Source organism: Eretmochelys imbricata, chromosome 10, assembly GCF_965152235.1.
Source record: "Eretmochelys imbricata isolate rEreImb1 chromosome 10, rEreImb1.hap1, whole genome shotgun sequence".
In the NCBI taxonomy this organism is placed as follows: domain Eukaryota; kingdom Metazoa; phylum Chordata; order Testudines; family Cheloniidae; genus Eretmochelys; species Eretmochelys imbricata.
In genome coordinates, this window is record NC_135581.1 from 65,618,690 (window position 1) to 65,642,445 (window position 23,756).

At 41.0% G+C, this 23,756-nt stretch overlaps 1 protein-coding gene across 1 annotated transcript in view; it reads right to left on the reverse strand.

Moving 5' to 3' along the window:
- Window positions 1–23,756, reverse strand: part of ATP8B4 (ATPase phospholipid transporting 8B4 (putative)) — a 157,077-nt gene that overhangs the window by 74,200 nt on the left and 59,121 nt on the right. Inside the window, exons 6-8 of the mRNA XM_077828428.1 lie at window positions 7,581–7,653; window positions 6,538–6,608; window positions 3,509–3,591 (exon numbers count right to left, since the gene is read on the reverse strand). Coding sequence (XP_077684554.1) covers window positions 3,509–3,591; window positions 6,538–6,608; window positions 7,581–7,653 — 227 coding nt within the window. The remainder of the gene's footprint in view (window positions 1–3,508; window positions 3,592–6,537; window positions 6,609–7,580; window positions 7,654–23,756) is intronic.

Below are 23,756 nucleotides of genomic sequence, written 5' to 3' on the forward strand. Positions count from 1 at the left end.
TGAATGTGGCTTTTTTATAGTCCTCTATGAAGAAGAAGAAAATTCAGAAGGTTTATAAAACTATGAAGATTTAACATGGGCACTTTTGTCCCTTCATGTTCAAATTTTCTTTCTGTACTTTTATTTTTGTTACATAATCTCTATAATAAAATATACAGTTTAGTCAATATAGGTGAGTTAATCCTGCAATAAGGAGTGCTCAATTTCACAAAATCAACACTGCATTAATGTTAGTTTTAAATACCATCCCTTTCCCTCTCACCCTCAGACACATGGAGGTCCATGTGTGGCTTTGTCAATTCAATTTGAATGTGAAACATTACTAGATGCTGATGTAGAACAGTTATGTTTTGTTTTAATGAACATGTGTAATCTTTGAGAAGTTTAAGTTTATTATGTTTGTGAAGTAACATTTTGTATGGTTATCCTGAACTAGTTTCTGTTTCAGTTCTTTATCCCTGTCCGCTTTAAAATATATGTACCAGTGAATTTCTGGACAATGATAGCGTGTAAAAAACAGACTGGAAACTGAGCAACAAAACTACAAAGAGAATTTGAGATTGACAGTCAATCAGAATTACGACCGAGATTCTCGTGTTCACACTTCAAGGTTAAAAGCATCCATGTTTTGGTGAATAAACTAGAAAATTCTTGACAAGGTCAAATGTTTGCTTCAAAAGCTATACATGGAACTGAGGAAACTTTTAAGAAGTTGGAAAATGAACAACAGGGGGTTGTATTCTGTCCTCAGTTGGCTTCAGCAGTTTAAGATATGAGCCTTTCTTAAAACTTGGAGACTAGCATTGGAATGATATGCTTGTGTCAAGCAGGAGGGCTCCCAACCAGGGGAATGGATTATACCTGAATAAATGGCATAATCCCAGGTAAAGAAGATACAGTGTAGAACTGTATCTGCAACTGACTGTTGTCATTTTTCATTATCTTACAATTATGCTATTAAAGTCTAAATTTTTGCTCTATATGTCAGGACATTTGCTTTTAATTAAATTACAAGTGAGTGCTACCAAAAGTTATACCCTGAATGTAGCAGAAATAGATGATATTATAATCACACCTGTCCTCGCCCTTCGTCACTCTGATGCAACTCTGTACTTGTCATTTTCACTGAGGACCAGAAACTGAAGTACTAGCACAATGCAAAAAAGTATTGTTATTATACTCCATTGAACCAGAAAGTTGTTCACGAGAAGACTTGTTCTCAAAATATTTTGCTATGATTTTTAGACTAAAATAATATGAAGAAGTTGAGATGTGCAGTGTACTTTTGGATGCTTATCTCAACTATATATTACCTCCAGACAGTTTGAGGTTCATCTATGATTACATTGTTAGTGGAAAACTGGCCCCATAAATACTTCAGTAAGTATTTTAAACAAAATTTGCTGGCTTCATATACTATTTACTTTAATAACTTTTTTAAGGCATTTTGTGGGGAAAAAAATGACATTTGTTTTGGCCAAACCAAAATATCACATGACACAACCATTAAAAATGTCCTTGCTAAATAACCTAAATCCTTCTGAATCTGGAAGGAGTCATTTTTGAACAGTAAATACTAGTTGTAATAAGTATTTCTATTACAAAAGGTTACCAAATGTATTAATGGAATCCAGAAAGATGTTTCAAATATAATAAGCATATAATAAACAATATAAAAATTGTAAACTGGGCTTTTGAGACATTCCAAAATATAAATATGGCTGCAGTTTAACTGAACTTTGAAGATGCTGTTATTCATGCTTTTATTCAAAGGAGTAACAAGAGAAGAGAAAAGAGATACGAGGGAAAGGAACAATTAAAACATGCTCAAGGAACAGCAAAACCCTGCGGGTTAGATGGCAATCAAGAATGACTCTTCCAAACTGCACTTGTGAGACTAAGGGTCTCTCATTCTCAGGATGGTGAATGTTGAAAGGAGTGTTCTCATTTTTTTTCAGGCCTCTGGAGAACACTGTCTGGTTCCTATTGCTCCTCAGAGTTTTCAGAGGAAGATTCATGGGCTACATCTATTCTGGCGACTGGATACCTGTACAGAGCCATATGTATGCTTATCCATGTACCCCATACCCACATCAGGTGTCCAAATATGCTGTGGTGAACATGAATATATGTTCTGTACCTGCCTATATGCAGTATAGTACAGTGAACACCCGCCCATGCCAGACTTTCTGAAACTTCCTGGTACAGTTGTGAATTCCTGGTACTGGAGGACAATGAACTCCAACCACACATTTATCAAGGCCTGTGTGTGCTTGGCTGACACAGAGCTGATAGACAGCTGCTCTCAGAGTATGTTCCTTGTTTATGTGTGCTGGTGAAAAGAGTCCAGCAGAAAATTTGTGAAGTAGTCAGCACAGCTTGCTACTATGGGTGAGAACAGCAGGGACAGGGACCTTTATATTTCTGGGTAAGGGTCAGGCAGGAAAGGGTTCAGAGTGTTGTGGGAACAGGGTTGGAGGACTACTGAACTCAATACCTGGGACATGCATCTTATCCTTGTCCACACTACCAACTGACACAGGCACAGGGCTATGCCACAGCCTGAAGCATGTTCACATCCATGCCCCTTAGGCTTGCTAATGTTCTTGCCCTGTACACACCCTGAAACCTGTGCTTCTGGAGTTTAGATGTGGTTGGTGGAGGTGGGGGCTCTGGCACAACCATTTGCTTGGACCTGTGTGCAGTTGCAAGTGTAGGTGTAGCCATGGAGTTACATAGGTGTCAAAGGACAGGCAACAGTGAGCAAAGTAATGGAAAGTGAAAACAGAATGAAGATTCAATATATAAATTGTGGGGTTAGGATATAGGTTTTACAGCTGCTAAACTTCACTATGGCCCTGTCTTGATGGGCAAAACTAATTTGTTTTTTTTAATGAAAAAAAGAACTAGGTAAGTTCAGAGAGGATAGGTCCATCAATGACTATAAGCCACGATGGGCAGGGATGGTGTCCCTAGCGACTGGGAATGGGCAACAGGGGGATGGATCCCTTGAAGGTTACCTGTTCTGTTCATTCCCTCTGAAGCACCTGGCATTGGCCACTGTCAGAAGACAGGATACTGGGCTAGATGGACCTTTGGTCTGACCCCAGTATGGCCACTTTTATGTTCTTATGTAATAATGTTAAGCTAATCAAGTTAACTCATCCCCATGCCCCAAGCTACAACACAGCCAGATAACATGGCTTCAAATCATGTGTTAGTTTACATCTTAACTTTTTAACATCTTTTTAATCATATTAACTTATTATTAAGCTAACTTGATTGAATAACCCTTTTTGCCCATTAAGACATACCCAAAAAATAAGACAATGATTTAGAATCTGAAAGTCATATTGGTAAACAACATCCTTAATCTTGATAGTGAAAGAATGAGAACTTGGCGTTTAATGTCTGGAGTCATTTACCTCTCCCCTCCAAGTACAAAACAACAACAAAACCCAAAAATAAAAACCTTGGTTTCAGCAAATTAACTTTTATCACCACTTACCATCAAATTCTGCAAGCCTTCTAATATCTGCTCCAAGTTCTGAAGTATCTGGTAAAGCCTGACGTACTTTTAGGTTAGTCTCACTGTAAAATTAATAACATGACCTTTATATAAGACTCTTTCCATAACCCACCAGCCCTGCCTTCTCTCACCCACATGAACCTACGTTCAGTACCATAGAATTAACTTTGTGGACTAAGACAGCACATTTGTAGAAAGATGCCATTCGGATAGCTCTTTCTAATGTTATTCTGGAAGAACACTTTTGTAACTGATTCAAAAACATGAGAAGGAGCTTCAGTTTTAATAAGTGCTGGCATCATAATGAATGCACATCTGCATAACTACAATTTGTTTTGCTTCTTTGAACAGAGGACACAATAAATATGATTTAGTCAGACCCCATCCGGTCATCATGCACAAATTACTAACTGCAATAGGAATGGCAGACCAGTTGCCAGTTGAAAGAGATTAACACCACGGCAAAGATTGATATTTGAGCTATGAAAAAAGGTTTTAATGAAAATGTAATAAACCCTAATTTTACAGTAGCTGAAATTGAACTGGGAAAAGGGGGAATTGGAGTCACCCTTTCTTAAGAGGTGGGTTTGAGAGAGCTCCCTTTATGACTAAATACTAATTAACTTACAGGGACCAACATTTTCCAAACTTCAATGCCTAAAGCTAGGCACCTAAAGAAGTGGCCTGATTTCCAGGACTGCTGAGCAATCGCAACGGCCACCGACTATCCACTGAACTAATCTCCCCTAGAAAATAGGGAAAATGGGATACCCTGGCAGAGGCCTTTCTCAGAGTCCTAGATATTCCAAATAAAGAGGTCTAGAACTTTGGATATGTCCTCAACTGCTGTGCTTTAAGGCAGGAAAAACTAATGTTAAAGATCACATACTTTTCTAGAAGGAAGTGCAAAGTTTCCTAAGTGAACACACCTGCATATGGTTGTTGGAACAGATATTGGAATACTTAACAATAATAAAAATCCAAACAAATTAATGCCTAAATTTTAGTGCAGCTTAAGCTATGTCCATGCTAAAGTAGTACAGTATCTACAAATTTACCAGTATCTAAACCAATGATGTCAGTCATTCACTCCTGGAAAAAAATATATATTACTTTCTTCAAGTGAGAATATTAATTCTTTTAAAGAGGTGAAGTCGGACTTGGATATGTGTGGTTAAGGAAACTACTCCCAGCACTATCTCTTGGTATTCAGAAATTCAGTATGAAAGGTTCATATAGTTAGATATGCTATAAATGAGTTTGTTAGAGTAGGTTTTTTTACTTTGGTTTTATGATGATGATTTTATGTGATTTTCTATCTGTTATTCAGTTTTATATTTCATTACATGTTTTGGTCTTGTGTAAGACTATTTATCTATATGAACTATCATTCACATCAGACTATTTAGGTTCTTACACTGTCATTTATCACCATGGTATCTGAGTACATGGCACCAATGAGCAGAAAGAAAAATGTGACTTCCTTTATTATTATTTGTTATTGGTTTCTAATAGGACCCACGTTGCAGTAGGTGCTGTATAAGCACCAAAGACCTGAGCCCTGAACTTTGTGATGATCTTCACATGAATGTATTTAAAACTGTTACTGCATTTGACAAGTACACCATTCACACACTGTTCACCTGTAACTGGAGTTCTCTGAGACAGACTTTACACATTCCCACCCTTGGGATGTGCTAGCAGTGCAGCTCTGATGGTGCAATGCTCCACAGCAGTGCCACGGGAGCTCTCTCACACCCCTCCCCTCACTGTTCCTCAATGCAGAGAGGCTATAAATCAGTGGCATGCTGCTCCATCCACTTCGGCTCCTTCCAATGACTCCTCAGGTCCATGGCTGTAATAAGGTCTCTGGGGAAGAGGTCAAGACGGACGGGGATTGTGAATGTGCGGAGTTCATATAAAAAAACTCTGGTTAGAGGTGAGTCATACTTCGAGTGGTCTCTACACACTTCCACTCTTGGGATAATCTCATAAGCAGGACTGTGAAATAAGGAAGGTGGGACATGGAGTCTTAATTAAACAATGATTGAAGTACTACTCTACAAAACTTCAGTTCAGACCTGGATGCTAAATCAAGGGAGTAATGTTCAGTGAATGTGTACATACAGATCCAAGCTGCAGCTCTGCAGATTTTAACAATGGCAAAATATTTAAGGAATATCAAAGATATCACAAGTATCTTAGTTTCCGAGGCAACTGGGGCTGATGCAGGCTTATCTTTATTCACAGAGCTGAAATGATTGACACCAGGGGGTTTAGCCACCAGGGCATTCTGCTATGGAAGGGCATGGGATTGGTTTTGGTGCTCTTTAGAGATTCTTGGGAGTAAAGGTTCTACATATTACGCACTAAGAAGGAAAGTGTCCTTTTCCTAAGCATGCTAGATACCTTCCATCTTTCCCAACTCTGGGCCATCAGAGGTAGAAAAGATGGAAGGATAAAATCCGAGCCACTTTCCTTTCGGAACCACCATAGGATCCATGAGACTGCATTGGGGTGAAGAACCTAGAGGAGCCTTAATAAATAAAAGTAGAAGAAAGAATTTCAAATAAAGTAATACAAAATAAAGGACTAAAATCACTCCAGAACTAACCAAGAACTAAAACTAGCCAATGGCACTTGTTGATTGAAGAAGTGGATCCAGGGAAGATCCAGTCTCTGCAACCACAATGGGAAGGAACAGAAGAAACTGGAGCGTCATACCCTCCATTTATAGCCTTGCTCTCATAACATGCAGGAATAGCAAGAGGATGGGTAGGAGGGGGTGCAAAAGTGTTCCAACTTCACTGTTATTAAGTGTAACACTGTCAGAGCTGCATCATCAACACATCCCAAGGGTGGGACTATGTAGAGGCCACTTAAAGAACATTAGGAATAAAATATATCTGTGATCAATAGCTGGTGTCCACATGCCACACACACATAAATAATATATTTTAAAATGTATTATGTTATTCTGTTAACTACTCTAACAGATTAAAACTTACCCATCAAGCTCAGCTGTTTCAATGTAACAGAGACCATGTGGTTCACTACTAGATAGAAGTAATACATCAGCCTGTAAAAAAAGAAGTGATGTTAAATATATTATATCATCTTGCAAAGCTGTAAAAGGACTGAGAAAAGGCTCATATAAGATACAAAAAAGTTCCAAGATACACCACCATGTTCTCTGTAATTTTTCTTCTCTAGATATACAGCACAAATACTTCTTTAAAATTCTCAATGTCTGAAACAAATTTTAATTTTTTCCCTAAATTACCGAACAGAGAAAACATACACACATACAGACTTTATGGACCAGATTCTCACCTGGTGTAAATTGGCATAGCTCCAATGACTTCAATAAATCCATGAGGTGGATTAATTGATATTTTTACATAAGGTCCAGATCTTTAGACAGTGTAAATCAGCGTACTTCCATTGAAATCAGATGATAATCTGGTCTAAAATTTGTAAGATTGAGTCTTTTCAGATTTAAAATAATTCCCATTCATGAACATTAAGGTTTCGAAATGAAAAATTCCTGCAGGATTTTGGGTACAGGAATTCAGCATACCGTGCATGCATAGTGCCTTCACCACTAGATAGGATTCAAAAAACTCATTGCTGTGTTAGTGATGCCAATACTTCACATCATAAAGTGTGCCCACTTTTACTTGACAGATCACAGTATTTTTGAAGGAGAATTTATAATATAATAGACCTTGACAGGATGAGCTGTAAATACCCTTTTAGGCCCTTATTTTACACAGGCAAAAAGGAGTAAGTGAAAAGTGGTTTTCTATACATGTAAATAAAACTTTAAACATTACTCAGATGTATATTTGTGCTTGATTACAATACCGTTCTTCTGAGAAAAGTATTTTCAGTGATATAGAGTCAAAGTAAGTTCCAAAGGAACTTGTGGGAATACATGTGGGAAACAAGGGGCAACAATACACACAGAAAGATAGAGAGAGGCAAGTATTTGTTACTATTTGATTTCTCTGTGACATGTATTATGGAAGAAAATATCTGAACTACTTACAGCCACAAATGTATTATTCTCCAGTTTAATGACGTCACCGGGTCTTACATTCATCCATTTTTCATTCTGTAATCTATGAAAGATAAAACGCACACACATACACACTTATTTTTTTCTAGAAATATATTTAGTTAGAGATAGTAATTTACCCTTATAGTCTTATGGTCATTTACAAGGTATTAAATATGCACTATTACATTACAAAATCAATGCTCAGGGTGCCTTACTCAAAATAAACACTATGTTCCATTATTAACAAAAGATCTGTATGACAAACTACTGACTACTATCCATTTTAAAATGATTTCTGTTGGTGATAACATTAGTATAGACTTTATTCAGTAAGATCCCTACCAGATTCCTGTATACTAGAAGGATCTTTGTCATAATCATTGCACGTATTCCTGGAGAGCATAAAACAGAGACAGAGAAGGGAAACGAAAACATGAGGCAGCAAAGTGGGGAGGAAGATTTAGATGCATGAGATAAGACACGGGAAAAGGAAGAAGAGAAGGAAAGAAAACAATGAGAACAAAGAAAACAAAAGAAAAATGAAATATCAAGCTATTTTCAAGCTTGCTTCAACAAGTATTCATTGTTGTTAACATCTGAAAAATTCTTCCATGTTTCCACTGGCTAATTCAAATGCATTATAATTAGGGCCCTACCAAATTCACGGTCCATTTTGATCAATTTCATGGACATAGGATTTTAAAAATCATAAACTGCATTATTTCAGATATTTAAATCTGAAATTTCACAGTGTTGTAACTGTAGGGGTCCTGACTCAACTATGAAGGTAGCAGTGCAGAAGTAAGTGTTGCACAGTATGGTCTTGCCACTCTTACTTCTGTGTTGCTGCTGGTGGGGCGCTGCCTTTAGAGTTGGGCGCCTGGCCAGCAGCCTCCACTCTCCGGCCACCCAGCTCTGAAGGCAGCGCAGAAGTAAGGGTGGCAATACCACGACCCCCTACAATAACACTGTGAACCCCCCATCCTCTTTTGAGCTGGGACCCCCAGTTTGGGAAACACTATTCTTCCCCATGAAATCTGTATAGTATAGGGTAAAAGTTCACAAAAGACCAGATTTCACAGCGGAGACCAGATTTCACAGTTCATGGTTTGTTTTTCATAGCCATTAATTTGATAGGGCCTTAATTATAATGCAGCAAAGGCTCTGCAATTATTAGATATTGCCTTGAATTGGAAGGGCAGAAATAAATGGGGCCCTATTGACACTTTTGCAAGGATTCCCCAAAACTGTAGAGAGCCAGAGGGAAAGCAGACCATGTGCATCAGTGTAACTTTCAGATGTTTTTGTATAAAATTCACTGCCATGTCAGAGAGCTTATGTCCTCTTGCAATGAAGCATTAATAAAGTACTTCTCTGCAGTGATAATATAACAGTACTGACCGATTCCAGTCAAGTTCAGAATAAAGATGGGTTACTACAAGGTAGTCATAAAGGTTGGTTTTATTTTTAGCTAAAAAAAAATCTAATTTACTTGTGTTATAGGCTGGAAAACAGTTTAAATATTTATACAACTGTGAAATATGCCCTGCACTATCAGCATGCTAGGTCATTTGGCTTAGATATTCGAAGAACTTCTCTTTAATACTGATCCAAGTACATGTTGTTCTGGAAAGTTTTCAATTGCAGCATTTTCATCTAGAGCCAGAATTCACCCATTTTCCAGCCCTCTTCTCTTCTGTACTTTATCTTAAGTGGGGAAATGTATGTTAGTTGCAGCACATTTAACTTAATTTTATTTCGTTTTTCAGGTGCACTTATGTATTTGGATAATCTTTAAAGGAAATAGTTGTAGGGAATGTAATTTATTTGCAATATTGTTTCTCATGGTAATTTGTAGGACAAAACTTGAGGGCAAATTTAATTGATAGAGATAGAAGTTTTAGTCATCATTTATAGTCAAAATGGGACCCTAGATCCTTACACCCGAGTTTCATGATAATTTGTATCCCAAACTAGAGGCAACTGTCATAGTTTGGGCCCATCTCTAATTGACATTAGTAATCTGTTGTTAATCTAGTCATTATAAAATCTGTTTAAAGAATGTTAATCCCAGCAAGAGCTGAAAGAGCTGGAGAGTTAGTGCTCAGCTCAGAGATAAAGCATAACCTTGCTCTTCAAGTGATCTCTGACAGGCAACTCAGAACTGCAGCCAGTCCTCCCCCAGCAGAGGGACAAGTCATCATGACATTTGAGGGCTAAGGATTCAAAAAGAATCCAGGAAAACCACTAAGCAAACCCAATTACTAATATTAATATTAGCCTCTGGCACATATTGAAAAAGTCAGAAAATCCAAAGCTATGGCTCATGCTTTGCCCTAAAATCATTCTGTTCTGGAGAGATAATGGGGGGAGCTCACATCATCCTGAAATAAGGGGCAGCCTCAGGCTCAATCATGATTTTTTTTTTGGCTTTTAACAGCGCTGCAACTATGTTATTTAAATATGATTTTTAAACAGTAAAACATCCCAAGGGATGTTCATGCTTGGGGGTTTCTTGTGTGTGTTTTTAACTGAACTTTTTTTCTGGAAGGTTTTTACAAAATACTCCGTATTTACGGGAGGACCAGTCCAAACCTTTCAGTAAATACATAATACAAACAAATGCCTCATTAACTGTGACTTATTTACATAGGAAATAGAACTTATTCCTTCAAAGCTCCTTTAGTTGACTAGATATTTACAGGGGGTGCACAGGACCTGCACACCACCCTCCACAAGCCTCATGGTATGTCTGCAAAAGCAAACCATAGGCACCCTCCACCCCTGGCTTCACAGTCTGAGTCCAAACATCAACACAGCTGTTTTTAGCAGTGTAGTGCAAGCCCTGGGAGCCTGAATTTGTAGATCCAGGCTCTGAGACTTGCTGCCACAGGTTTTAAAATACAGTGTAGATGTACCCTAATTAGTCTTCCCTGAAAGCAGTCTCTACTGGCTCCACATAGGTTGACATGGAAGGTGGAATGGAGAATTAAAGTGAGGCAGTGAGAAATCCAACTCTGTAGATCCAGTCACTCTAACAGAGTGTGCGAACAATGGAGAAGAGCAGTCCAAAGGCCCTCTGTAGCCCTGCATCTTGGCCCAGATTAGAGTGTTAATTCCCCTCTCCAAAAACGGTACATTTTATACCTCAGTGTATTTGGTGACTTCATGCATCTCCAATTAATATTTAATAAAGCAGTATATATTATGTATAATTTTAAATCAAGAAACTCCACACATTTCACTCACAAAGACAGATCACTCTGGCTTTATGCAGGGGCCATAAATTTAGTCCAAACAGTAATTTTAAAAAGTAACTTACATAGCCAACCAGACCAAAAGCCATCACTCTGCCCTGTTGGATCACTGCAATATGTTGTTGTGCTATACTTTAAATGCGTATGCAATTGAAGGCTGACAGCTCCAAAAGAGTTGATCCATTTTACAGTTACGTAGGCAGAATGTGCTATACTGTGTGTAGAAAAAAAATCCTCCGGACAACATATGAAAACTGTGTACTGAACAGCAGATACCATTTTGAACCTACATTGTCTTGGACATTTTGATTAGCTCACTTAACGCATCAGAAAAAATATTAAGCTGCACTAGTTGGAAAGGGAGAAGAGACAGAACATTTAGGGTGGGAGTTTCAAAAGGGTTAAGGGGGTTAGTTACCCAGCTCCCACTGAATGCCAATGGGAGCTGGAAGCCTAAACCGCATAGACCAGGGGTGGCCAACCTGTGGCTCTGGAGCCACATGCGGCTCTTCAAATTAAAATGCAGCTCCTGGTATAGGCACCAATTCCAGGGCTGGAGCCACAGGAGCCAACTTTCCAATGTGCCGGGGGGTGCTCACTGCTCAACCCCTGACTATGCCCCCCACTCCACCCTTTCCCGTCCCCTCCCCTGAGCCTGCCATGCCCTCCTCCCACCCTGCCTCCTGCATGCCATGAAACAGCTGATCAGGAGGTGTGGGGAAGGAGGAGGAGGTGCTGATTGGCAGGAGGTGCTGGGAGCGGGGTGGGGATCTGATGGGGGGCTGCTGACATATTACTGTGGCTCTTTGGCAATGTACATTGGTAAATTCTGGCTCCTTCTCAGGCTCCAGTTGGCCACCCCTGCCACTCTATAGAAAATCCCAGCCTAAATTGTTTTTAAAATGGGGGGAGATTGAGAGAGAAACACACAGTGAGAATGAAAAAGAGAATGCATCAGAGCACATGAACTGCTTTGGAGCTCTCTGTCTATTAACTCTTTTAAATTTTGCTTTTTGACTGTAATGTCATCAATGAGTTCAGGTAGCATACCGTTCATTCTGTGGATAGATATCATCCCCATTAAAATGTCAAAATACTGAGGAACAAAATACTCACTATTATGATATTTCTACACATTTTCAAAATTCAGGTCTGCCTAACAGGTCACTTCATTACACATGGAATCTTGTTCCGTTCCATAAGGAACATAAGGATTCACTGGAGCCCCATGGATTCACTGTATGTGCATACAGTGCATTACAGTGCATTACAGTGACTCCAGTAGAAGCCAGGCTTGCAAATACAGCTATTCTGTGAATACAGAGAGATTTTACACGGCTCAAGATGTTCTGACATTTTTGCCACCGTTTTGTGGTGAGGGCTGCCAAAGCTGTATTTGTAATGGGGCTCCCAGATGCCCTGACACCAATTTGGGTAGTCTGATGAGTGTACCAGTTTGTTTGCTTTGTTTTATTTTTGTGGAATTCCCTAGTGTAGACAAGATTTAATTTCATCTCTTGAAAGTGCCATGGTGAAATACATAAATGGAGGATTATGATGGTAGAACAAAATACGATTTAAACATCATGATATTGGTGGCAACATATCTAGTGCTTTTTGTGTGAACTGTCACTTTAGCATTTTCCATTACATTTGACATAACAAAACCCTACTTCTTGGGGCTCAAGTATTAAAAAGCAGCTTAGATTAAAGATCAACTTTTACCAAAGTCTAAGTTTTCACTTAACAGTTACAATTTCTCGTTCTGAAGACACATTTGTGAATTATTCTCCTTGCAGAGACCACAGTTCAGAGAATAAAAAATGTGTAACATGGAACAACAGTCCCTGTACTTTAAAAACACCAGTACAGAATAAACCGTACTCCCTCCGGAAGGGAATAGCCTGACCTGCTGTGTCACCAATACACAAGACAGCATTAGATTAGCCATTCAGATGCCCCTAGTGGGGCTCTTAACCAATCAGTCTGTACTAGAGACGGTCAAGAGAGAGCTGAATGTTTGTTGAATTTGGAAAAAAAACTAATTATGCTGCTCAGCAACTAATACGATGTTATGTGCAATGCAAAAAAACAAAATAACAGTGTTTCTCCAGGGGTCAGTCTGGTATAGTTATGTATCCAGCATTGGTGGGGGAAAAAATTTAAACTGTAAATATCCATTTAGACACAAGCAAATCTGGTCTTAGGCACATGCAATGCAAGCAACTATTTGGTCCCTATACTTCTATACCCCCTCTAAATCCCCAATATTTTTGGGCTGATTTAGCACAGGGCTGATTCACAAGGTGACCCACTCTCCACTACAGAAGCAGGTCTGACGGTAGGAGGAAACTTACTGCCAAATGGGATTGGAGCGGAGGAAATCCATTGCTGTATCCTCCCCACACCTGTGCCCTTCTCTGATAGCGTAGGGCCCCACCAATCATAAAACCATCCCTGATCAGAGTTGCATTTGACTAAAAAGAAGAGTTTCTCCGCACTCAGGTAAGGCAATAGATTCATAAACAAGTAGTTGCCAAACATGACCTCAAACTATTTTCATACTATGCTGTTAGGGGAAATTGTGTGAAATAGGCATCTATCTAGTTTTCTATCAGTTTTCTTTAGTGCCTCTAAGGATATCAACTGTAAATATGTAGCACCAACCTAGTAGAAGGCTTCCAACTTCACTGATGTTTATCATGAATTCCTGTTTAATAACATCCACTTCTTTCTGGGGAGGCAGCATTGTATCAATGATACATTATCTTGATTCCGCTTGTACATAATATGCAGTCATTCAAAGAACAACTATACACAACGTCTTAATTTAACAGAGGATCAGGGCTCCACCAAGTCTAATACCAAATATTTTAAGCTTTGCACAAACATTTACGTGCAAGTCTTGTACAATGGGACAACCAGCACTGGAAGAGCACAACAAATGCTGAAAGGTATTGATTAAACTGCTGCCTTTTGAAATAGGCCATAGTTCTATGGTCTGAAAGTTAACCCATCGAGGGGGAAGGGGCTTTCTTTTTATTGTTATTTTTAACAGGAACTCAGTGCTCAGTACTATTCAATGGAATTCATACTACACATACTATACAGGGGAGCAAAACCCACGCCTATGCCCACACTGTCCACCCATCACTCCCTGTCCATTGCATCTCTACTTTTTTCTGTGATCACTGGGATTGTTCTCTCTTCTTGTTTGCTCTTGTACTGCAGCTCTTCCAAGTCTATGTTACAGTCCTTCCATTTGTTACATTTGATTGCTTGAGATTTATTTATTGGTAACTATTTTTGCCATTTGAGACATTTTTTGTTCTCTGACTGCTTTACATTAATACATTATTTACAATTCAAAAATCTGCTTAAACAAATCAGAAAATAGCTGGCCTTTAATATTTTCAGACTATATGTTATTTATTTAAAAATAATCAAAACCAAAAAAATTCCATTTTAAAGAAAAATCTTCTCTAATTTCCGAGAAACAAATATGCTGCCTCAATGGAACCTCAAACTCGCCTAGCTCTCTGGAAATCTAGCCGAAGATTGGGGACCTATGGTTTTATTTATGAAAGTCATTTACAGTCAAGGAACTCAGTATTTCATCTTACTGTGAGTTGATTTGGCAAACCTTCTGTAAAGTTAATGTTTTGGCACCATGGATTGCTTTGCCTACGTGTTATAACCACAAAACAAGCAACCAGTAACTACACCCAAGGACAGAAACAGAGAAAGAAAAACTCAGAAAAGACTTTATTGCCACCATGCTCCCTTTCAAAAATAACTGCATCAGAGCTGACCATAAGCATTTCTCCCAGAGATGATGCTTATACTGTACTTTCAAATAAAAATAATTAGAAGTATCTGTAATAGCATCACCTGGTGACTCCCAGAAATATTACAGTTCATATTTTCACTAGCTCCATATAAATTAAATGAAACCATTACTGTGCCTAGTTCTCAAATTATGTCCTTGTTTACAATAGTGATGTGGCATACATTATACTTTAAAGCAGTGGTCACCAACCTATTGTGATCGATGAATTGATCCTGGAGCCTCTGCCAGTCGATCACGATCTCCGGGCTGCTAACAGTGCAGTGGCAGAGAGGGGCTCAGGCAGGCTGCCTGCCTGCCGTGGCCCCATGCCACTCCCAGAAGCAGCTGGCTACTGGCACATCTCTGTGGTTCCTGGGGGGCCGGAGGCGGCTCTGTGCGCTGCCCCCGGCCAATGGGAGCTGTGGGGCTGGTGCTTGCGGGCACAGGCAGCGCATGGAGACCTGCTTCCCCCCTTCGCCCCAGGGGCTGCAGAGACGTGCCAGCAGCCAGCCGCTTCCGGGAGCAGTGTGGGGCCACGGCAGGCAGGCAGCCTGCCTGAGCCCTGCTGCGCCGCCGGTTGGGAGCCGCTTGTGGTAAGTGCCTCCTGGCCAGAGCCTGCACTCCTCACCCCCTCCCGCACCCCAACACTCTGCTCCAGCCCAGAAACCCCTCCTGCACCCCAACTTCCTCCCAGAGCCCACACCCCTCACTCCTGCACCCCAACCCCCTGCCCCAGGCTCAGTCAATGCACACCCCGCAGTTGGGAATGTTACACTGATTTATGACAATCCCTGAAGGATTTTGGATCTATAAACCACAAATGACACTAATAAAAAGTAAAATTCATGAAATGTCCAGAGGATTCTATGAGATTAGGTGTCGTGTGACCATATGACCCTTACATCCAAACTCCCTACCAGAGATTGCACCCCTCACTCCTGCACCCCAACCCTCTGCCCCATCCTGATGAAAGTGAGTGACGGTGGGGGAGAGAGAGTGACGAAGGGAAGGGGGAATGGAGTGAGTGGGGTGGGGCCTCGGGGAAGGGGTGGGGTAGATCCTGGGTTGATCTTAAATTCCAAAAGTGATCTTGTGCATAAAAAGGTTGAAGACCATTGCCCTAGAGGCAGGGCTGGATTAACTCTCCTGTGGGCTCGGGGCTATTAGATTTTGTGGGGCCCCTGTATACAAGTCTTTTCCTGGGAGGGAGCTTGGTGCTGGAGGGGGCTGGGCAGGGGCTTGGGGTGCAGGAGGGGGTACGGGGTCTGGGAAGGAGTTTGGGTGAAGGAGGGGATTCTGACCTTGGGCAGGGCATTGGGGTGGAGGAGGGGGTGTGAGGTGCAGGCTCGGACTGGGAGGTGCTTACCACATATGGCTCCCGGCCGGTGGCACAGCAGGGCTCAGGCATGCTGCCTGCCTGCATTGCCCCATGCTGCTTCTGGAAGCAGCTGGCTGCTAGCATGTTTCTGTGGCTCCAGAGAGGAGCGCGACAGCATGTTCCCAGCCAGTGGGAGCTGTAGGGACAGTGCTGGGGGAAGGGACCGTGTGCAGAGCCGCCTCACCTGCTCCCCACCACCTGCCAGGGGCTGCAGAGACGTGCTAGCAGCCAGCCGCTTCCAGGAGTGGCGTGGGGCCACGGTATGCATGCAGCCTGCCTGGATGCCCCACTGCGCCGCAGGACTTTTAGCGGCCCAGAGGTGGAGATCGCTGCCTGTGATTCATTTTTGCAGGGTCCCTTTTGAGCCGGGGCCCTGGGATGCAGCCCCTAAAGCCCCCGCCGTAATCCAGCCCTGCCTAGAGGTACCTAGAACCCACCTGGGTCTGCTAGCTCCTATGATGAACAATTAAAGCAGTCCCTCTTACTCCAAAAGAGGTGGGGATAACATTCGGAAACAGTAACAATTATATTTTGGCCATAACAAAACTATTCTTTTAATTCCTTCAGTGTGTCCAGGCTGAGCCTGAAGCTATATCAGGGAGTCACTGAGTGAAAGCTTGAGACTTATTGTGGACATGGACATTGAAATCACGCTGAAAAATAAGTCTTGTTAACTCATGAGCTGAGAAGAGCTCAAATCACAGAGAGCTCCCAAGTAGCAGCAAAGTTGTCTGGACATTATCAACATTCCTTGGGGCAGATTCTCAACTGTTGACTTCAATGGAGCTATGACACTTTCCACTTGTTGACGATCTCCCACCCCATGTTTTATCCTGGCATCTGCCTATCAAATGGACACACAAATTATTCTGTCTTTTAGTGGGGCAGTACCCACATGTCAAGTAAGATACACAAAGCACAAGCATAACCCCATCCCAACCCATGCTAAAGCTCGTGTGAACCAAATATCTTATTGGATAAAGGCAATCAAAACAGAGCTGATAGTATTATCCAGCCAGGCCACAGTAATATAAGTAGGGTTAGGCATTTGTTGTTTTTCCAAATATGAATCTTCAAAAAAGGAACAGATGAACAGTCCAGGCCTTTTTATCTGAAACTGGACAAGTTAGAAAAATACTGGCATCTGGTATTAGTATAAATGAACTCTTTATTTGTGTACTAGCTGCCAAACAGCGCGGTGCTTCCCAAGTTTACAAACAGTAATTTTTAATAACGAAAAAACCTACAGGGTTTTTATTCTCACCCCCAAGCCAGGGGGTGAGAATAAAGTAAATCAAATGTATTTTAAGTTTTGACAGGTCAGTAAAAGAGTCTAGACCAAATCGCCCCACCCCTTCTCACTTCCCTTAAATGCCAAATACCCTTTAATAGTCATTTTATAAGGCTTTTGGGGCAGCGTTTCAGCGGGGCCTTAGTCCTGCCTCCCTTTTGTGGGAATAATTTTACATTAATAAAAATTGTGCACACATATTTTGCACCTGCAACCAGAAACACAAATCCTATCATCATTTGGGTGCCCGTTCCAAGTTTTGTTATGCATTGCACACACAATTAGAATTATAGAATAGTAGGACTGGAAGGGACCTCGAGAGGTCATCTAGTCCAATCCCCTGGACTCATGGCAGGACTAAGTATTATGTAGACCGTCCCTGACAGGTGTTTGTCTAACCTGCTCTTAAAAATCTCCAATCACGGATATTCCACAACGTCCCTAGGCAATTTATTCTAGTACTTAACCACCCTGACAGGAAGTTTTTCCTAAAGTCCAACCTAAACCTCCCTTGCTTCAAATTAAGCCCATTGCTTCTTGTCCTATCCCCAGAGGTTAAGGAGAACAATTTTTCTCCCTCCTTCTTATAACCACCTTTTATGTACTTGAAAACTTTTATGTCCCCTCTCAGTCTTCTCATCTCCAGACTAAACAAACCCACCTTTTCAATCTTCCCTCATAGGCCATGTTTTCTAGACTTTTAATCATTTTTGTTGCTCTTCTCTGGACTGTCTCCAATTTGTCCACATCTTTCTGAAATGTGGTGCCCAGAACTGGACACACTATTTGAGTTGTTTCAGAGTAGCAGCTGTGTTAGTCTGTATCCGCAAAAAGAAAAGGAGGACTTGTGGCACCTTAGAGACTAACAAATTTATTTGAGCATAAGCATTCCTTCTTGTGTCTTGCTTACAACACTCCTGCTAATACATCCCAGAATGATGTTTGCTTTTTTTGTAATTAGTTGCAGGTGCAGAAAAGAGGACATCATTTGAATTGAATATCTGTATCTTCAGGTGAAATAAATCAAGAACAAAATCTTTCCTAGTATATTGACAAGATATACAGCTACAACAGAGTATTATTGGAGTGTCTTCAGACTGGTCACTACTGTTTAGCTTCTTGATAAATTCTGATGATTAGATCCCAACAGCAGGAAGGATACAAATGGAATAGTTTGAATTGTGTTGAGATTTTTAAAATATAAATTGGGCATTTAAATACTAGCAAACGTATCACCAGCTATAATGCAATCATAATTTTGGAGTTCTGAAACATTTTGGTGTCTGAGTTCTCCACAACTCTAAAACTTGCTCTCTATCTTCACCCCCACCCCCAGTCTGCCAAAGACTGAATTAGTTAACCTAAGGGCACTTTGCAGTGTTCACCTTTTATTTGCAGTCTTTTTGTAAAATGACAGTTTGAAGCCTGTGTGTGATTATTACTACTAGATTATTTGGTATTCTTCTGCCTGGATGGCTTTGGCTGGGAGGTTTGCTATATTGTGTGGATTTTATGATGTTTTTTCTTTGTTTCTATTTAAGTATGACCTATAGTCAAATGATAGGTGCTTTACCCAACCAATAAATAAAGTCTGTAGGAATGTCATAGTTTCTTTGGCCTAATATATCATTGTTTACTATAAAGTAATTGTGAAAGTATGTTCACTGACCTTTGCTTTTAAACAAAGGGACTTGTGCTCAAAGTTAAACTGAAGCTTACAGACTGTTTTGAAGTATCTATATAGCAAAAAGAAATACAACAAAAAATTGCTTAGAATGGCTAAAATGATCAAAAACATATTTTTAGTTTGAATGCAAATTTTTATAACACTGCAAACATCAGGGAAAGAGAATTCACAAGAATCCAGCCCTTCATTTTGCAGTTTGGCATTAACTGTTCTCCAGATACATCTCACCACTTCTCAGACACTTATCAGTTTAAAGTCTGCCCTCACTAAGCAGACAGTTTCATGTGGTTCACTCAGCCCAGAACATTGAACAGAATCCAATGCACCCACAATCCTGTGAGTTGAATTCACTATGGTTAGTCATGCGAGGATGGGGAGAGAAGCTAGTGAGAGAAACGGAAGAAATTGCTGATGGGACGCTGACTGAGAGTGGAATCTTAAGGAAAAGAAACAAGAAGGAAGAAAACTTGGCAGAGCAGACAAACTACCACAGCACATTGAGACAAGCGCCAACTGCAACTGATATTGTTCAGGGCTAGGCCTGCAGATTGGTCACAGCATTTTTTAATCAAAAAGTCACCACCAGTCATGGTCAATTTAGTAAAAGTCACAGGTTTAAGGGGCTGGGGGAAGTCAAGGGAGTGCCATTTAAAGAAGAGTTCCACCTGGCGGGGTCAAGTCCTGCCCTTGGGTGGTGTGGCCTAGGGACTGGAGAGTTGTACAACAAGCCTGCCCACCACTCACCCTGCAGCAGCAGCTCCTGTACCACAGACCTGACCCAGCTCCGTGCTCTGGCCTGTTGGCTCTCGCCATAGTGTGCAAGCAGGGTCCTCCCCCATGACACCCTGCCATCCTCTGGCTCTGGTGCCATCAGATCACCTGCCCCGAGCTGGGCTGTGGCAGTTAAAGTGGTAGGGCCACAAACTGGGTGGCCCCTCCAGATTCATGGCCTACATAATCTTGCGCAGCAAGAGAAATCTCAGACACAGAGAGTCACGGATAAAATGAAAAATCACTCTGTGACATTTTTATCACTGTGACAAACCTGCAGTGCTATCCATGACTCTTTGCTATTTGAAGGATTAATGTTCTATTTTAAAAAATAATGTACTTCACAAGTAGTTCTTGGTGATGCCACATCTTGCCCAGTCATTTGGTCAAAAGAAGCATTATTTGGACCTGGGCCTGGGCATAGACTCCTTCTGTACTTGGTGTCCAATGCAAAAAACAAAACTGTAATGCAAGAGACAGAAATGGTTGAAAATGTTATTTTGCAACAAAGAAAACACAGATCCCATTGCCTTCATGGGGCATCCTATCAGCACTTTGCAGGAGTGAGCTCTTTGTGCATAATAATCTACAGTATATATTGATAAACCTTAATTCAGAACATTTTAGTGTTCTGATATAAATATAATAATATAAATTTATCCTACTGATAGCCTGTTCCTTTCATGAAGTAACAATTTGGCAGTGAGAAACATAACTGACTTTCACACCAAAGAAAGAACATTTTTGCTTCACTTCTAAAAACAAGTGTTAGAAGAGAGAGCAAATTCTCTCTGAAGAGCCTACATATATGCAAGGTTTCAGAGTAACAGCCGTGTTAGTCTGTATTCGCAAAAAGAAAAGGAGTACTTGTGGCACCTTAGAGACTAACCAATTTATTTGAGCATAAGCTTTCGTGAGCTGTAGCTGTAGCTCACGAAAGCTTATGCTCAAATAAATTGGTTAGTCTCTAAGGTGCCACAAGTACTCCTTTTCTTTTTACATATATGCAAAAACACCTCTCTGCATGAACAGGACCACTTGGGCAAAGGAACTGCTGTTGCAGATGGAAAACTATCCTCATAATTTACTATATAAGGGCAAATGGGTCCAGTCACTTGGTGTTCTTAGATTTCCAAACTATTTAATAATACAATCTGTTGTTAATGAAAAAGTGACAGTGCTGCCAGTTTGTCAAATCTCCTGGGAGAGCTGTTTGTAGAACATGTCTTCTCAAAGGAAGAGACAAAAAGTACAAGAATAGAGATTGTCTGTAATGCTCTTCCCATTAAGGATCCTATTTATTCAAATTTTACTTTTATGATACATAGGATATAACTGCAATTATGACAACATAAAAAATTCAGAAATGACAGGACTGCTTTTCATTATTGCTCTTTGTGTGACTTACATGTGTCAGTAATGAAAGCAGCATGATATTTACTATGGCATGTGACGCAAGGACATGTTAAAGAGGAGATTTGAATGGGAATCTTTTGTGGCAGCACCTATCTATTCACAAAATCTTTATGTTAGAGATAAGTATAAACTTTCTATATAGCAGTCTGAAGATACCAAGACTGGTGAGTTCTCACCTTACACTATACTCACTGCATACATTGATGAATATTATGTGTAAGCAGAGTCAAGATGAGCTCTACCCTGACATCTGGTGGCGAGTCATGGCGGGTTGTGGAAAAGAACTTCAGGGGCTGATCTCATTTGCATAGGCACACCCACCCCACCTAGATGGTCACTTTGGCTGTTGTAGGAGCCCCAGTTTCTCTGTTATTGGGGCAGGAATAAACTGTTATTATCCTGATTATGTGAATCAAGGACAGTGGAACTGTACTTGGCCTTTTGTTATATGGAGGGACTCGCCATCAACTAAGCAGCACTCGTTAGGCAAGGGTCATGGGTTCCAAAACTCAGTGAATGGAGAGAGGCTGAGGATAGGTATTAATGCCTGGTGGTATGGGTCCCTGGTGAAGGTCCTACATGCTAAATGCATCTTCTCCTTTCTCCACTGTGGAATATTGGATCTAGTTTTGATTCCAATAGGAGTCTAGTTACAGACTGCGAAGCTGAATTCACTTTGGGCCAATGGTGCACCAGCACTGGGGCTCCCCTACTACAGGCTGAAATCACTGAGCGTTGTGTTAAGTAGTGGGGGGGACCCAATGCTATATTGCAGAGTAGTTCGTGGGACAGCTGGAGCAGTTCATGGGACGGCTGGTGGAGCAGAGCGGAGCAGTTTGCGAGACGGCTGGAGCAGCTCACGGGATGGTTGGTGGAGCGGAGAAGCTGCCAGAGCATAGCGATTCGTGGGATGGCTGGTGGAGCAGAGCAGAGCAGAGCAGAGCCCCATGGAGAGGTGGGGCAATTGGCTTCGGACCATATAAGGTGCCCCTTAACCCCCCCATTTCCACCCAGGTTGGGAGGTAAAACTCTGCAGATAAACTTTTGAACTCTGGGGCTGCACTGACCAAGGACAGAGACTTTTGGGTTGTTGGACTTTTGGGACTTTGGGTGACTTTTGGGTTGCTGGACGCAAGAACCAAAGGCCCAATTTGCTTGGGGTGGGTTTTTGCTCATGGGTTGTGTTATGAATCCTACTGGTGGTGTTTCCCCAACATAATGCCACATTGTTTCTCTCTGTTATTAAAAGGCTTCTGCTACACTCAGACTCTGTGCTTGCAAGAGGGGAAGCATTGCCTCTTGGAGGAGCCCAGCGGGGGTGGTATATATTTGTCCCAGGTCACTGGGTGGGGGCTCGAGCCGGTTTTGCATTGTGTTATTGGAATGGAACCCCTAGATGCTGAACCCGGCCCTTGTTGCTGGCAACTCTGATGGGCAGAAGGGTTACATATGCATGGCACATATGCTACATGAGTGGAGGAGGGCCAGCGGGAAGAGGTCACAGAGGAGAAGAGAAGCTGAAAAATGCTGTGCACTTGTCCACAAAAATGCTGTCAAACTGTCCACAATTAAGCACAATTATGCTGTCAAACTGTCCACAAGTAATTTAGTGGCCAAATTTTATCCTGTTCTAGAAATAGTGTAATCTAAAAAGTAACTACAAATTGTCAGGGCCAAATTCTGCATTCCAGTGCATGTGCTTTGCTCCTATAATTCTGTTGTTTAATTTAAAAACCATGATTTCAGCTACAAGAAACTGAAAGGCAAAATATGTGGCTGGTTTTTGTTTGTTTCTAAACAGAAACCTATTAAATGTCTTCGCTATATTGTTTAGAAAATGGGGCTTTTTAACCACACAGAATTATGATATGTCTTGGCTAGAAAGGTAAAATGATAGTTAGCTGTTTTTTCCACAAGCCAAACACTGAATTAATAGGATCTTGGCCCTTAGAGGTTTAATCTAAAGAGACCTTTTCTATTTAAAAAAATGTATACCTCAGCAAAAAGAAAAGACTTCCAAAACATATTTTTATTTACTGGATTTTTAAAGTACAATTTAACACTTAATTGCACTGGAAATCCAGTGAGAAGCCTGGGCAGCTGAAAAAGGATGGGTGAAGTATCCCTAGAGCTGACATAATTGCTGCATTCTGCACCAGTGTTAGTTTCCGAGAGGTCCCTAATTAGAGCAGACTGCAGTAATCCAGTTTAGAAATGACAAAAGGAGGGATTTCTGTGTATGACAAAACTTGTTATGTGAAGCAGGGAAAGATATTAGGAACGGAGTATTCAGCCAACTGAAAAGGCTAGCTTCTGACAGCTTTTGGTTCCCAACCTTAGTCCCCCAGATGAGGTCTCACCAGTGCCTTGTATAACGGTACTAACACCTCCTTATCTCTACTGGAAATACCTTGCCTGATGCATCCCAAGACCGCATTAGCTTTTTTCACAGCCATATCACATTGGCAGCTCCTGTGATCAACCAATACTCCGAGGTCCCTCTCTCTATTGGCAATACCTCCCAGTTTCGTGTCA